The 14,534-nt window shown below is 39.2% G+C and overlaps 1 protein-coding gene and 1 long non-coding RNA gene across 2 annotated transcripts; both read left to right on the top strand.

The window, feature by feature from the left end:
- Positions 1 to 2,850: 2,850 nt before the first annotated feature.
- On the top strand, positions 2,851 to 7,437 carry cldn15la (claudin 15-like a). Its single transcript, XM_086271931.1, has 5 exons — positions 2,851 to 3,295; positions 5,118 to 5,282; positions 6,487 to 6,568; positions 6,886 to 6,993; positions 7,108 to 7,437. The coding sequence occupies exons 1-5, from the start codon at positions 3,079 to 3,081 to the stop codon at positions 7,184 to 7,186; spliced, it is 651 nt and encodes a 216-aa protein (XP_086128057.1). The 5' UTR covers positions 2,851 to 3,078; the 3' UTR covers positions 7,187 to 7,437.
- Positions 7,438 to 10,990: 3,553 nt separating this feature from the next.
- LOC147307644 (uncharacterized) lies at positions 10,991 to 11,533 on the top strand. Its single transcript, XR_015126039.1, has 3 exons — positions 10,991 to 11,105; positions 11,203 to 11,350; positions 11,467 to 11,533. It is a non-coding gene; the product is annotated as an uncharacterized LOC147307644 (long non-coding RNA).
- Positions 11,534 to 14,534: the final 3,001 nt, after the last annotated feature.

Genomic DNA, 14,534 nt, shown 5'->3' with positions numbered 1-14,534 from the left:
AAAGCCAGAGATGAATAATAACTACTGATTGAATGCAGAGAGGTGTACAACCACATGATGAGTGAGGAAAGGTGACTGAAGAAGAAACAAATGCTGAAGCCAAAGCAAAAAGCAAAAAGCACAAATGAAGATGCTTCACAGCCCTGCAGGGTTTTAAAGAAGACATCTGCAATATTTACACAGCGGCTCATCTTGTTCTTTCAGAGCCAAAACATTTGCTCACAGAATCGTCTGTTTGGATTTGGTGACTGCAGCTTAGAGCTCGGATAACTTAAAACAAAGAACTGGATGAACAGCACCACCCACAGGCAGGAAGGAGCAAAAGCACTGCAAATGTAGGTCACGAGTCATACGAGCTTTGTTTTATTGTCGAGTGATCATATTTCTAAATCACACCAATTTAATTTTCTTCAAAGGCCTTTAAAAAAAATAATATGGTGACTTTGTTGTGACTTATTCATTCTTTTCAAAATACCGTTATAAGTGTTTAAAACTACTAATTAATGATTAAGGCTGAATGTACAGTCGGGCGCTCCTCTCATACATTCATTTTAATAACTGTCCCGTGGTTGTAGTTTGGATTGGACTTTATCCCTGTGATGTTGTGCATTTGCAGTTAGACCTGATGTGATGTCATTAGTTGCCTGAAACTGTATCACAGGCTGTTGTCTCATGGCGTGTCTTCGACGTGCTGAGGGGCTTCAGTGCATGTTGAAAAATGGTTCTCGTGCATGAAACGCATTAAAATGTGATTAACGTTTTGTACACTGTGTGACGAGTTGAGATATAGAGCATCATGGCCAAGGAAGGGCAGAAAAAGGAGATGAATAAGAGCTTTACAAACTGAAGAACTGATAAGCTGACCTGCTTCTTCACAGCAGGAGAGGTTTTGCATAGATGTCCATTTAACTGTAAAAGCAACTTCTGCAAATGTTATTGTTCATTTAAAAATAAGGACATTCAATGCGTGTATCTGGGTGTGTAACAGTTTTTTCCCTTATGTTAAATGTTGTGCACCATGTTTGTGATTTACCTGTTTGTTTTTGCCAGTCTCTTTTCTCTCTGGTGATACAAAGACCATAAAAGTCAGACTTTGGACTCTCATGACGATCAAATATTAACTGTTGTCAACCATAAAACTATAAAACCTCGAGCATCTCATACAACCTGCTAACCTGCCGTCTGCAGCCTGAAATCAGCACGTATGACTCACACACAAACCTTTCAAAGCTAATTGCATCAAGTATGTTTCTATTGCTTTCTCATGTAGTTATGTTACAAAATATGTTTAATCAGGAAGATTAGCAAATTAAATGTTAAAGAAATATACAGAATAATATTTCTGGTGGCTCACGATGGTTTCAGTGAAGATTATGTCATTAGTAGGCATGGCAGGCGACACTGGTACACTTCTCTTGTTTAGCTGACTCAGCAGTGCAACCAGGACTTCTTTATTTGGACGTTTCTCTTCCTCTCCTGTTCTCATCGACCAGAAACCAGAGAGCACCTGCTTTACTGATGAAGTATGTGAAGAATGAACTTCAGTTTAGGGTTCAGTGTGGTGAAGGATTTTTAGAACAGATGAAGTGGCATAGTTTCACTTCCCTCCAGCACAGGTTAGGTCAGAGCCACACAGTAAAACAACTGGTGGAGGTGATGTTGAGCAGGCATGTGGGGAACTCGGTTTCAAAGCAATAACAGCTGCTCGATAACGGACTTCACTCAGTCTCACTTTCTTTATTTCACTTCTTTATTGAAATTCTTTGACTGGAATTTTAAATTGGACACAGATCTGTGATTACTGATAATATGAACACTGAATCTGTTAGTCGAGGCTGAAAAAGGGGTGAAAAAATTATTCAGCAATTATTTAAATAAATAAAAATAAATTTAAGTATAAAAAATAGTTTTAAATTTATGACATGTATGTAAGCCATAACTAACAACCATTCATCTTATATAATATATATTTATATAATTCTAAATGTAATTATAACGATTATGTATTGTATGCAGTAAACGCCCTCTCCCATAGAAATGTCAGTATCAGTATCACTCACTTGCATAATGAAAACAACTCCAGCACTGGAATATTTTTGTTGACCAACCCAGAGGTGTGTTTTTGTGTTTTTCTGTAGAGTATTTGGATTTAGTGAGAAACCTTCCTGTGCCAGAAATCTTCTGAAGGTGCTAATGTGAGGTTGGCACATTTAGCCTGTGGCTCCATTACTGATCTGCGGCTGAGCTGATGATGCTGAATGTTTCCTGTCATTTAACATTAGCAAACGTCTCCTCTGAGATACCTCAAAATTCACAAATAGGATATTTACTGATATATTTTATCTTGTAAAACTTGTGTTACTAATAAAGCATCAAAACAAAACTCATTAAAAAACAAACTGACATCCAGATGAGCAAACTGAAAGTACAAAATGCTGGATCATTTCTACATTTCTATTTCCTGTGGCACGCTCACAGCAGCAGTTTATCAATTAATTTTAAAATATGCTTGTAAAGAACCAGATTACCCTACATGTGATCTGCTAATAAAATAACCTCCAATATTGTAAGCTGTGCAACGTCGCCGCAACTCATCCACAACTTTTTGCATTTTAAAGAAAAAGAAAATAATCGAAAGCTCCAGGACCCAAGTAAGAATACCCAGTGTCCTCTGCAGAACACAAACCCTCTCAAAATAATAAAAACCTGTGGATCATTGTGACTCAGGTGTGGCTGAAGACTCGACTACATTATCTATCATTGTCATCGATTGGTGTGTGGTCAGGGGGAAACAGAAGGAGTGGCCCTGCAGTTTATGGCCCCTGTTAGAGTAAAGTCCCTGTGCTGGAGCACCAGATGTCAGATTAACAGGACGTAACTGAAAGAGCGACACCAGAGCCTCCATCACCTCCAGCCTGTTCCTGACTACCTGAAGGCTTCAGCTTAGAGGACACAGAGTTACTCCCTGTTAATGTTCTTGTGAACGTTGCTGTTGTTAGGCTATTTGTGGTCGCTGGATTTTTTGGGGAGAGTTGCTGTGGTTTTTTTTAAGTAATTTTTGTGGAAACATCTGTAATCATGTCGACGGCAGTGGAAGCGGTCGGGTTCATCATGTGCATAATCAGCTGGCTGGTTAACGGTGCGGCGCTGGTTAACGACTACTGGAAGGTTTCCACCGTGTCCGGCAGCGTGATCATCTCTCAGAGGCAGTTTGAAAACTTGTGGCACGCCTGTGCTGAGAACAGCGCGGGAATCGCCGAATGCCGGGACTTTGAATCGATGCTGGCCCTCCCCGGTAAGACCAGACACTCAAGTCCTCCTGTTACTTATCTCAAGCTGAGAGTTGATGTCAGACACTCTGATCAAACCTGATAACAAAATAATGTTATTTTATGACGTCATTATATTTTAAAAGCAGCATTAGTGTCTATGAAAAGCAGAACAGGAGATGACTGAGCAAACAGAATAAAAAAACTTGTTAAACTGTTGACCAATCGTGACCCAGGAAACAGGATGTGGTCAGAGCTTTTAGGCCCCACCAGACAAACAGTTTAGTTTCCATCTCTCATAAAGCTATAAAGGTGTCGTATCTCTGTAAAGCTCTTTGAAACCTTGTCATACTGGCTGTTTAGAAAATAGGCCAGCATGTCGCGTGGCAGCATTTCAGAATTTGTCGTCCAAAGGTTGCTGACGGTGTTTCCCGCCTAAAGTAAAAATGAAAATAGATACTTATTAAAATGTTTGTTATAAAGTTGCCAAGTCTTCAGAAAAATCTTAGCTTGATCAATAAAGGTTATTATTGGATTGTGTTAGGTTGACTTTTTCTCAGTAATTGTTATACAAGGATAGTTTTTGGACGCCATTTTGAGTTTTCTCTGTTGAAAGCAAAATGGGCAGAAACAAAGAAACTTCTCTGAGAAGAAGGATAAAAACCCCAAACAAACAGCTCAGTATGTTTCTTCATTCTTTACTTTACTTGGACTTTAATGTGGGTTCAGCAGGTTTATCTATAAAAGCAGACTGGAGGCTTATTTTTGATGGTTTTTTGTATTTTTAAAACTCATCAAATCTCTCGACACTTTTCCTACATAGTGATAAAGATGTAAAGAGACGCCAGGTTTCCTCCTGCAATTGAGGCTCTAATGAAATACTCCAGTATAAAAGATTCAAAGTTACAATTTTTGAGAGTTTTGAACGTCTTTAGAAAGCTTGTCCATATAACTGGTGTTATAAAGGTGTTTAGTGACATATATTTATGTACCTGTCTGAGTTTAAATGGCTGTTGAAACCAAACTCATCATCATCATTATTACTCGGTATGACTCCTACCAGCTTACCTACCATTGCTCCTGAAATTCCCTGAAGCTCATAAAGAGGTGTGGTAGTTGTTTCTAATGATCAGCAGAGGTCATCTGGTTAATAAATGACTGCAGCAGCTGTAAAACACACAAATACACACCTAATGTTACAGCCAGTTCCTCCTTTTCCTTAAACAGTTTAGCTTTTGTGTATTTTTAATAAACGTTTAATAAAGATGTAAACATATAAATGAGTTTTACAGTAACAGGTGGTTATATATTTATATATATATATATTTTTACCTTTGCACAGGTAGTTATTTCCCTGTTTGTTTTATATTACATTTAAAATAAAGAGTCAAGGGAAGTTAGGACTGGTTTTACTGGGATTTATGTCACCGGCTGGAGTATTTTTCGTTCTTTTTGACATTTAAAGTTTCATTACAGCTCACCTCACTTTGTTTTGCATGAAAACTATGTTCACATATAAAATAAAACAAAAAAACAGGTTTCAGAATAAATTATTTATTGATTCCAACGAGTCTAGATCAGGTTTTGTCACACAGCACAATAGGTAAAAACAGGGGGATGAACAGAAAGAACTCAAAGGACAAACCTGTCACTGAAAATCAAAGAGTTCCCATCAAGCACTCAGTTTCTTTGTGTTTAAGCAAAACTGATCATCTATTTGTAAATTGCTGGGTGTGTTTTCCATGAACAGGGCTGCAGAGGCTCTGTTTCTATGTGAATTACAGAATTACCCATAAACCCCGAGTAAGTATGTAAACAATAATTAATGACTTCTTTCTGTGTCTGCAGTCCATGTACAGGCCTGTCGTGCCCTGATGATCATCTGTCTGCTGTTCGGCCTCGGCTCCATGATTGTCGCTCTGCTTGGACTCAAGTGCATCAAGATCGGCTCAACCACTGAACAATCCAAGGCCAAGATCGCCACCATTGGAGGAATCCTGAGCATCCTGGCCGGTGAGTGTGATGGTTCATCTCTGTCACTTCACATGCTACAAACACTAACACAGTAAACTTTGTCTGAAGGGAAAGTCAAGAAAAGGTTAATTGATTTTCTATTATTAAGACACTCAGTAGAAATTTACTACAAAATACTATCATAAGTTTTAGATATTTGGATATTTTTGCATTCAGTGTTGTTGTAGATTGTCTAAGGAGCTTGGAAGGAAAAGCGTCTGGGCCTGTTTAAGTCCAGACGCTTTTCTTTCCAAGCTCCACAACAGAGTTATTGTGGATTGTTATATATTGATGTATTACAGATGCTGGAAGTTGGAAGCTCTGCAAGTTTTTTGCTCTTCTTCCTTTCTTTTATTTCAGTGAAGTTTCTTCATTTGTTTACTGAATGAATTTACAGATATATCAAAGAAATGATTACAAACTTCTGCATGAGCAAAACTGACATGACGTGTTTGTACAGTCTGCAAACCTGGAGCATTTCTCTCCATGTTGTTCTCCAACTAAGCAGATATTTGCAGATTAGTGCTGAATAATACACAAGTTAGATCCTAGAGTTTTACTCAGTAAAATTGGAGCACAGACTTTTTGGAAGACCTGTCAGTATAACTAAGTGCACCGTGCTATTTATTAGATAATGCATTAAGAAAAGGACCAAAATAAAAAGGAGTGAGTAACACAGACACGTGGAGGCCCTCATACGATCCCCGTGTAGGCTTAAACCACAAATGTTTTTTGCAGCATGAGATGATCTTTTCATGCTTGGTTCTCTCCCAGGATTAAAGCCAAGCGCCTTCCTCTTTTTCCTCTCTTGTGTAGTTAAAGTTTATTGATTCACGTTTGTGTTTTTTTTTATATAACACCAATTAAACGTAGGAACTGTCACCTTACAGTCTTCCATATGGCAAAGTGAAGAGCCTACAATAAAACACTCATCAAACTCAAATTTAAAAGAGGTAAACTGAGTGTTTATTGAATGTTATATTTGTAGGAAGTGTTGAGTCAGAGGTATAAAAATAATAAAAAGACATTGAAAGTACAAACTATATACATGCTGTGTGGTGGAAACGAAACAAAAGTAAAGTGAAACAGAAACATTTTTTAGTAAGAACTGGTGATGCGATGCTGTGAGTGCACTCACAGGTGGTGGAAAGAGACTAAGAAAGAAAGGAAGTGAGGCTGTAATACTTTGTGCTTGTGTCTGCAGGTCTTTGCTGCTTGGTAGCTGCTTCCTGGTACGCAGCCAGAGTGGTTAATGACTTCAATGATCCGTTCTACGGTGGAATGAAGTACGTTCACCACACAGATGCTGAATTTTGATCTCATGAGAAATACCAGAGTTAAAAAGAAAAGATGATTGCCATTAAGGGACAGCTGAGTCCTTTTAATGATAACTATTTTTAATTCCTCCATTAATAAATTTGTTTTTGATGCTATAAACTAATATGACATGCTTTAAATGTTAATTTAATCTGATTTTATTTTGTTATATTTGATCTTTTTTGCATTTTAAATGTAAGTAAAACAAGTAAATCTGAGCATTTTCTGCCTGAAACTTAAGTTTAAGCTGATTTCTGTCTGTTAATAATTGTCACGTCATTTCCAGGTTCGAGCTCGGCACCGGCCTCTACATGGGATGGGCTGGAGCCTGTCTGGCCATGCTGGGCGGAGCTTTTCTCTGCTCGGCGTGTAAGAGAGCGTCGGTGAAGAAAAGGTAAACACGCACTCGTTACTTTTTATTGTTGAACTCTTGACATTTTCAGTTGTTCCAGTCTGGGGATGTTGCTGCTTTGAGAATCTGTCTGACTTTGTATTTCTTGTTTTGCAGCGGTTATTATGGAAATGCACCACAGAAGGTGTACACGCCCACAGCCAAATCAGAACCAGATGCCAAAGCTTACGTCTAAATGCAAACTTTGTGGTCCCCACAATGTCATAACAACACAATCATGCAGCACTGTCTGTATACACCTGATACTCAGACCGGCGTTCTGTGTTTTTCTGTCATTTTTTCTAACTTGTGTTTGAAAGAAAATCTTAAATCTTAAAGAAATCACAAAGATTTACAGATTATATTGATCGATATAACTGTTTGTGATTCTGGAAACCCTGTGTGCAGTTTGTTTTTATCGGAATAAAGTTTGTATTACATAAGAAATTGAGGTGTTGTGCTATTTTTTAACCACAATACTCATATTGAATCCAAATCTTCTGCATGGATGTGGCTTTTCTATACAAACATTCATGTACTGTATATTTATTTGGTATTTTAAAATATTCAGATATGAATCCTGACAGGTACATCTCACCTCTATAAACGGACTTCCTGAAAATCCTCTGATTTGTCAGTAAATTCACCAGTAATTATAAAAACACAGAGAAAACTGTAAAAATGCAATTAATCTAAACCAGTTGTCATTTTCATGAGATGCTTTCTGTACTAGTTTTGCTTCTGTTTGTGTTCTTTTTTCATTGCTTTCTCATCTCTTTTGTTGCTGAATTTGCATTTTGTGCTTCTTAAATGTGATTTTAATCATTTGAAAGTAAACAATCCTCCAGAAAACAAAAGGACAGTTAAAGGTGCAATTAGTTTAAAATTGTATATTACTGTTTGAGTTAAATGATGCTTGCAGCAGTGTTACATGGAGCTTTTCCACCAGCTGCTTAATGAAGTCCTAATGTTGAAGCCAAACGTGTTTATTAAAGCAGACATTGTTAATGAGGTTGCCTGTAATGAAGTGTCTATGGACACTAATAAGATGGCAGCTCCAGCAGTTTTTAAGCCAATAACATCCTGGAGTGCATTAAATTTGGACTTTGGATTGTACTGTTAAAGTTTTGCAGCTTCTCCTTCTGTTAAAGATCTCCACCGTGACCATATAGTCCGAAGTAATTAAGTCATAAATAAACATTTAAATGGCAGAAAAGTTCCCGTTTTTTTTATCATCGTCTGTGTAAGTTTGTTTGTTTCATCGTTGGTCTGAACTAAGAAACAACAAGAATTTTTTGTGGATTAATTTTGTGAAACTTTCTCCTTTCCTGTAATTTTGCACATTGTTCACATTTTAAATCATGCTCACACACGTCTTTCATTTACTACAGAAACATTTATTTATCATATAGAAAAACTGCACCTTCACTGCTACGGTGAAGCTTGTTATATCCAGCCACATGTTACACTGCACCAGTGGTTCCCAATCTTTTTTTGCTAGGCCCCCCTTTGTTTTACAAGAAAATTGTTCGCACCCCCCCCCCCCCTTCTCAAACCACACACACCCATATTTTGCTCCATTGCGGTTTATTTCACACCTCAAACATTTAGTAAACAATTAAGCAAATACAAGTAATCTGCAATAAATTACAGGTAGCAATAAAATAAACTACTAACTCTTTTACGCTGCGTCCGCACCTACACGGGTATTTTTGAAATCACCGAAAACGGAGATTTTTTAAACTCCATTTTTGCGTTTACGTGTGGACGAGGAATACAGAGTTGGTCACGCAATGTCAAAGGTATGTGCCTTTTTTCACGTCACGCTGTGCGCACGTTATTGTTTACATGAGATGAATTGCAGAATAGCAGATAGAGACAAAACACTGTTAATCTGACTGTCTGCAGGTTTTACACGCAGTTACTGTCCCTCCATTTACAAAGGCAGAGGCGTCACAGTGTCATTATTTTACTGTAGTTGTTTTTTTTCATGTGTAATAATGTTGAATATTATATAATATTCAACATTGCTATCAATACATTTTTCAAATAATGCCACTCTGTGCAAAATGGGTTTAAAAACATAAACAGCTGTGGGATCCTGTTTGTCCGTGATTTGAACAGCCCAGCAATGCTATGATGCAGGGGAAACCAATCCTGCAGGGAGACCTACCTCGGCACTTGTGCAGGTGAAGCCAAAGGGCAGACATGCTTCACCATATTTTCTGGTCTTTGGCTTAGAATGAAGTTGGTTTGGAAACATATTCAGCGATGCTTCATCTCCTGCTTTGCGTTTCTGTGGACACCCGTGCTAGCAGTGTCCAATAGTGATGGGTCGTTCGCGAACGAAATGGCTCTTAGAGCCGGGTCTTTGACGTGAACGACACGAGCCGGCTCCTTATCGCGAGCCGTCACGTGGGTTTTTTTTTTCTTTCTCTCACCCTCTCTCTCTCTCTCGCTTCTCGAGCAGAGTGAAGCTGACCCCCCACCCACTTGAAACGTAAAGGCAAATAGGCGGAGCGGTTAGTGCTACGTTTGTGCAGATTTGTGCAGGTAAAATTAGCGTTTGTGCTGCTATGATTTCCGACATATTAAACTTTATTTTATAGGTCATTCAAAGGTCACCATCCCCCCAGACTGCTCCAAAACAAACCAAAATGGTCTACTTTTTTAGTGCTACGTTTGTGCTGATTTGTGCAGGTAAAATTTGCGTTTGTGCTGCTACGGTTTCCGAGATATTAAACTTTATTTTATAGGTCATTCAAAGGTCACCATCCCCCCAGACTGCTCCAAAACAAACCAAAATGGTCTACTTTTTTTAGTGCTACGTTTGTGCTGATTTGTGCAGGTAAAATTAGCGTTTGTGCTGCTACAGTATCTGAGATATAATGATTTTAATTATTACGGCCTACGCTGTATAACACCAGTGTCTGTGGCAGTGAGTTTCAGCAGCTGTGGAGTTTTGCACTTTTTCTAGGCAGGGGTAAAAGGGGCCCTTTGAAATGAAAAGGATGCTGACCCCTGACTTAAGCCACAAGGTAAACACAAAACAAATACAGAAAAGTTATTGACAGAAAAATAAAACGGTTACTTTCAAGGCTACGGGTGAAAGTGACTGGGTGTGTAAAAGCAAATATGCATCAGACTGACAAAGAAAAGAGCGTTAAAAGATTTTTAATTTAGAACTTCAACTTTATGTGCAAAACTGAACTTACTGATAACACACACTAGCCATTTGAACACATGTAACTGTAATGAACCAAATAAAACAGAAAAATGCAGGCAGCACTCATTATACTGTGTATAACACAGCATGGGGTTGTATTTTTTTCTTTTCAGATGCTCCTGTCACTCCATTTCCCAGGTCATCATAGCACTCCCACACACATGGAGCTCTCCTGCAGTATGCAGTGTAATGCCCCAAACCATCAGTGGTCATCTTTCCATGGAAAGCAATTAATGCCCTTATAGTGAACGACTTTCCTTGGAGAACCAGGTTGGAGGGAAATTCATTCAGTGGAAATTCTGTTTGGTTTGCAAGGTCAGTATCAATCCACACGATATCTCCAATGTTGTAGCTGTGAGTAACTGTCCCTGCACAGAGCTCATTTCCTGTGGTGCTGTCTTCTGTTTTGAATTCTGATGGACACAGAGATGGATTGGAGAGTGGCCTGAGGCAGGTAGACTCAGGTAGGCCAAGTCCTGCTTCCACAGCAGTGCCAAGATGAGCCATACCAGACTCTTTGAGGACAGAGATGGCAGGAGAAACAAATGGCACTTCCCTTGTCATCCCTTTGCTGAGGTAGCAGTGCTGTGAAGAGCAGTGTTTGGTAAAATAAACACTTGAGATGTACCTCATTGTCTTAGCAATTACAGCGGAGATATTGCACTGAGCATCGATTTGGATCGCAGCAGACCTCAACGAGACAGCTTCAAACATTACACTAAGCAGCTCTGCTCTCCTCCTGTAGGTTTGTTGGGTCACACCATCTGTGGCAATGGCTTTCACCAGCTGTAGGACTGGGTTTTCACTGTCTTTCAGAACAGCATTTTGAAATGTGGAGCTGTCACAGAAGGCACAACATAAGCACTGAAAAAATGCATCAAATGCACAGGTATTGAGCACAGAGATTGTCGATTCCCCTAATCTAATAGGCTGATGGAGGTTTCCATTTTTTAATAATCCCACTTTCACTCTTTTGGCCCCAAAAGTTTCATCTGCATGGAGCCATTCGGTACATGAAGAGAGGTAGGAAGTCCTCTTCCTTTTTTTGGGTGGAACAGCTAGGCCCCTCCAGTTCTCAACTGCATCCCCATCAGCCGGAAGAATGTTTGTGGCAGCATCAGATCCCACAAACGGGTGAGCATCCATTTTTATTTTGTCTTCTGCATTGTGAGTCGTCATGGATCCAGAATTGGCATCTGTGACTTTCAGTGATCCCACCGTTGCCTCATCTTTGACCTTTTCTTTTGCAGAACAAATCCGCATATTTCCCTCGATGAAGGAAAGATGACGAGCAATGAAGCGATCGACTCAAAGAGGCAAGTTGTCATGTTTGAAAAGGCCATGTTTTATGTTTTTGAACTCAGCTTCAACAGTGGCTGAACTTGCTGTGATGCTGGTGCTTTGGAAGAGAGGGACCATTATTCCTGTCCAGAGTGGCAAGTAACTTGCGAGTCTTATTATATGAGGAATAATCTCAGGGAGAAAGTGAATATTATCTCTATCCCCGTTTGCTGCAGCAAGTGACCTGCTCTCCTCACATATTTCTGTTACCCACTGTCGTAGGTCAGTCTGGATCTCATCCACTGAATCCACTCTCTCACTTTCCTCCGTCTGTTCATCTGGAATGATGATGGAGTCTTGAGCAATTTGGGCTTTCAAGTATTTCTTGCACCTTTCTGAAGGAAGAGGGGCTCCAGAATTGTCATCACCTTCTGCCTCACTGAGGGCCACAACAGTGATAGCATGTAGGAGCTGTTTTGCATGGTCCAAACATTGAGACTGAAGAAGTTTTGCTAATGACCTGACAAAGAAATCTTTAACGCGATGTGTTTTCTTCTTCAGGCAGTCCCACTGGCATATCATCTTGATGCAGTGCGCAACATCAACCCTGATATAACAAGGGGGGAGTTTGGCAGACTGGGTTCCAAGAAGGACATGAAAGCATTCATTAAGGTAGGACTTCAGATCAGGATGAGGAGTGAAAGCCTTGACCAGAGCTCCCAGAATTGCCAGAGAAAAGTCACTCACAGCTTCCTTTGGCACAGGTGCACCTGCACGAATCCATTCTTTCAACCAGTTTGCGATGGCATTAACATCATGTTTCTCTGACAGCATTTGCACCACTGGGACACTGGGGCAATTGTTTTCTTTCAGAATACCTTGATAAAGGAAGATATGGCCAGATTTGCCATTTGGTCTCAGCAGTTTTTTCACAACTGAACCGGTTGCATCAAAGCACACAGTTGGGGGAGATTTTTTTGACAATGTCTTATAAACATGCATCTGTGTTTGACTCCAGTAGTGACAGAAAAACTTGTCCAGTCCAATATCTCAGATGCTACCACTGTGAGGAACACTATATTTTAACAATTGCAGAGATGCAATGGGGTCCTTATCTCCTAATTCCAAGTCTTTTCTCTCTTGTTTGGCTTTTCGCAGAGTGGCCAAATTTGGAAGGTGGCTTGGCTCAGGATCTCCAACATCCATCAGATCTGCTGCCCTCGCTGACCTCCATACAGTTGGATGGACCTTTGCTCTACGGAGCACAAGTGTACATGTATTTTTGATCTTCTTCCATATAAGATCGTTGATGATATGAGTCCAAGTGCCAGGTTTCAAAATTGTGTATTCCCTTTTTTGGGTAGGAGAAAACTTGTCATTGTATTCAACCTTTTCAGGAATAAATTTAACCCAGTCCTCAAAAGGGACTTCTAGTTCAAAAGCTTGACAGTTTTCTTGTCCAGGAGAAATGCAATGTGAATCTAACTCTCCTTCACTATTACTTTCCTGATCACTGATTTCCAAAGCTGACCAGATGTTGTGTCTATTTAGCTTCACAAAAGTGTACAGGGCCTTTGCTGACATCTTGTCTTCTAGCTGCTGACTCAGCTCTTTCCAGACTGATGCAGCTGGAGTGGGTATTTTGCCATTTTGGACTATGGCCTCTTTTGAATTACAAAGAACTGCAAAAATGGAAACCTTGTCTACAGATGGCTTTCGAGGCATCTAAAAAAAAAAAAATGATGGAGCAAAACGTGATTTCTGAACTATATATACAGCCAGGAGCAACCCCTCCCCCAAGTTCTCCACCAATCTACACTTTCATATTTTGTGGAATTATTGCTTTTAAGATGGAGCTATTGAATTTGTGAGTTTATTAAATTGAGTCTGAGTATTTAACCCATGTACTGTACAGCACTTTAGTCCAGTGTGCTACATGTTTTAAAGTGCTTTAGAAACTTTTTTCTTGGACATTTTTGAAAATGTTTAACATTGAAAAAAAATCCTTTTGATCCAGACAGTTAGCTATATCATGTATTAACTCAGTAACTAAAACCTCAGTATTTTAAACGTAAGCTTACCTTGTTCAGAAATCAGATGAACGCTGTTCTAAGAATCCTTCAGACACAGTAATGCCAAATAATAGTTTTTTCTGCCAGAAAATGTGTATTTGATGCAAAAGACTGCTAGCTTGTTCGTTTCTCAAAGTGTTCATGGGAGTGTAAAATGTTCAAATGTAGTTTTCAATAAAGTTTTTTTAATCCACTCTAAAAAAAATAAATCCTCAAGCATTTGCATCGTGGTTTTATGAACAAAAAGTGATTGAAGTAAAGAAATTGAAGTAAAAAAAAAATACACTCATTACAAATTTAGCTGATTACATACAACAAGAGGGTTTTTTTTAACAGAACTTTATTGAACAAGTGAACACACAAAGTGAAAGGTCATTTGAAAAAGACATTTTTCAGCAGTAAACCATAACAGAATATCTCAAATCATAGCAGCACAAACGTTAATTTTACCTGCACAAATCTGCACAAACGTAGCACTAAAAAAGTAGACCATTTTGGTTTGTTTTGGAGCAGTCTGGGGGGATGGTGACCTTTGAATGACCTATAAAATAAAGTTTAATATCTCGGAAACCATAGCAGCACAAACGCTAATTTTACCTGCACAAATCTGCACAAACGTAGCACTAACCGCTCCGCCTATTTGCCTTTACGTTTCAAGTGGGTGGGGGGTCAGCTTCACTCTGCTTCTCTCTCGCACTTTTTTTCGCTTCACTCTGCACGCGAGCCTTGTGCTTTATGCTGGGCAGAGGGGGGAGGGGCGGTAGTTACACTCAGTAGCACAGGAACAGAGCCAGAGAGAGAGAGAGAGCCAGGGACAACAATGTCACATTAGAAAGGTATAGTAATCATCCACAACTATTTTCGGTTGCAGATGATAAAGGATTCAGAAAGTTTATTCATGCAGGCCCATATGACAGAGAATATGCATGTTGTTTTTGTTTTCATATTTTAATTTATATTTAATT

Source organism: Aulonocara sp. 'chitande type north' Nkhata Bay, linkage group LG18 (assembly GCF_057382095.1).
Source record: "Aulonocara sp. 'chitande type north' Nkhata Bay isolate Kocher_YH1m ecotype deep benthic linkage group LG18, A_spYH_male_GT1.1, whole genome shotgun sequence".
Classification (NCBI taxonomy): domain Eukaryota; kingdom Metazoa; phylum Chordata; class Actinopteri; order Cichliformes; family Cichlidae; genus Aulonocara; species Aulonocara sp. 'chitande type north' Nkhata Bay.
The sequence above is the reverse complement of the archived record's forward strand: the minus strand, read 5'-3'. Positions and strand labels throughout refer to the sequence as shown.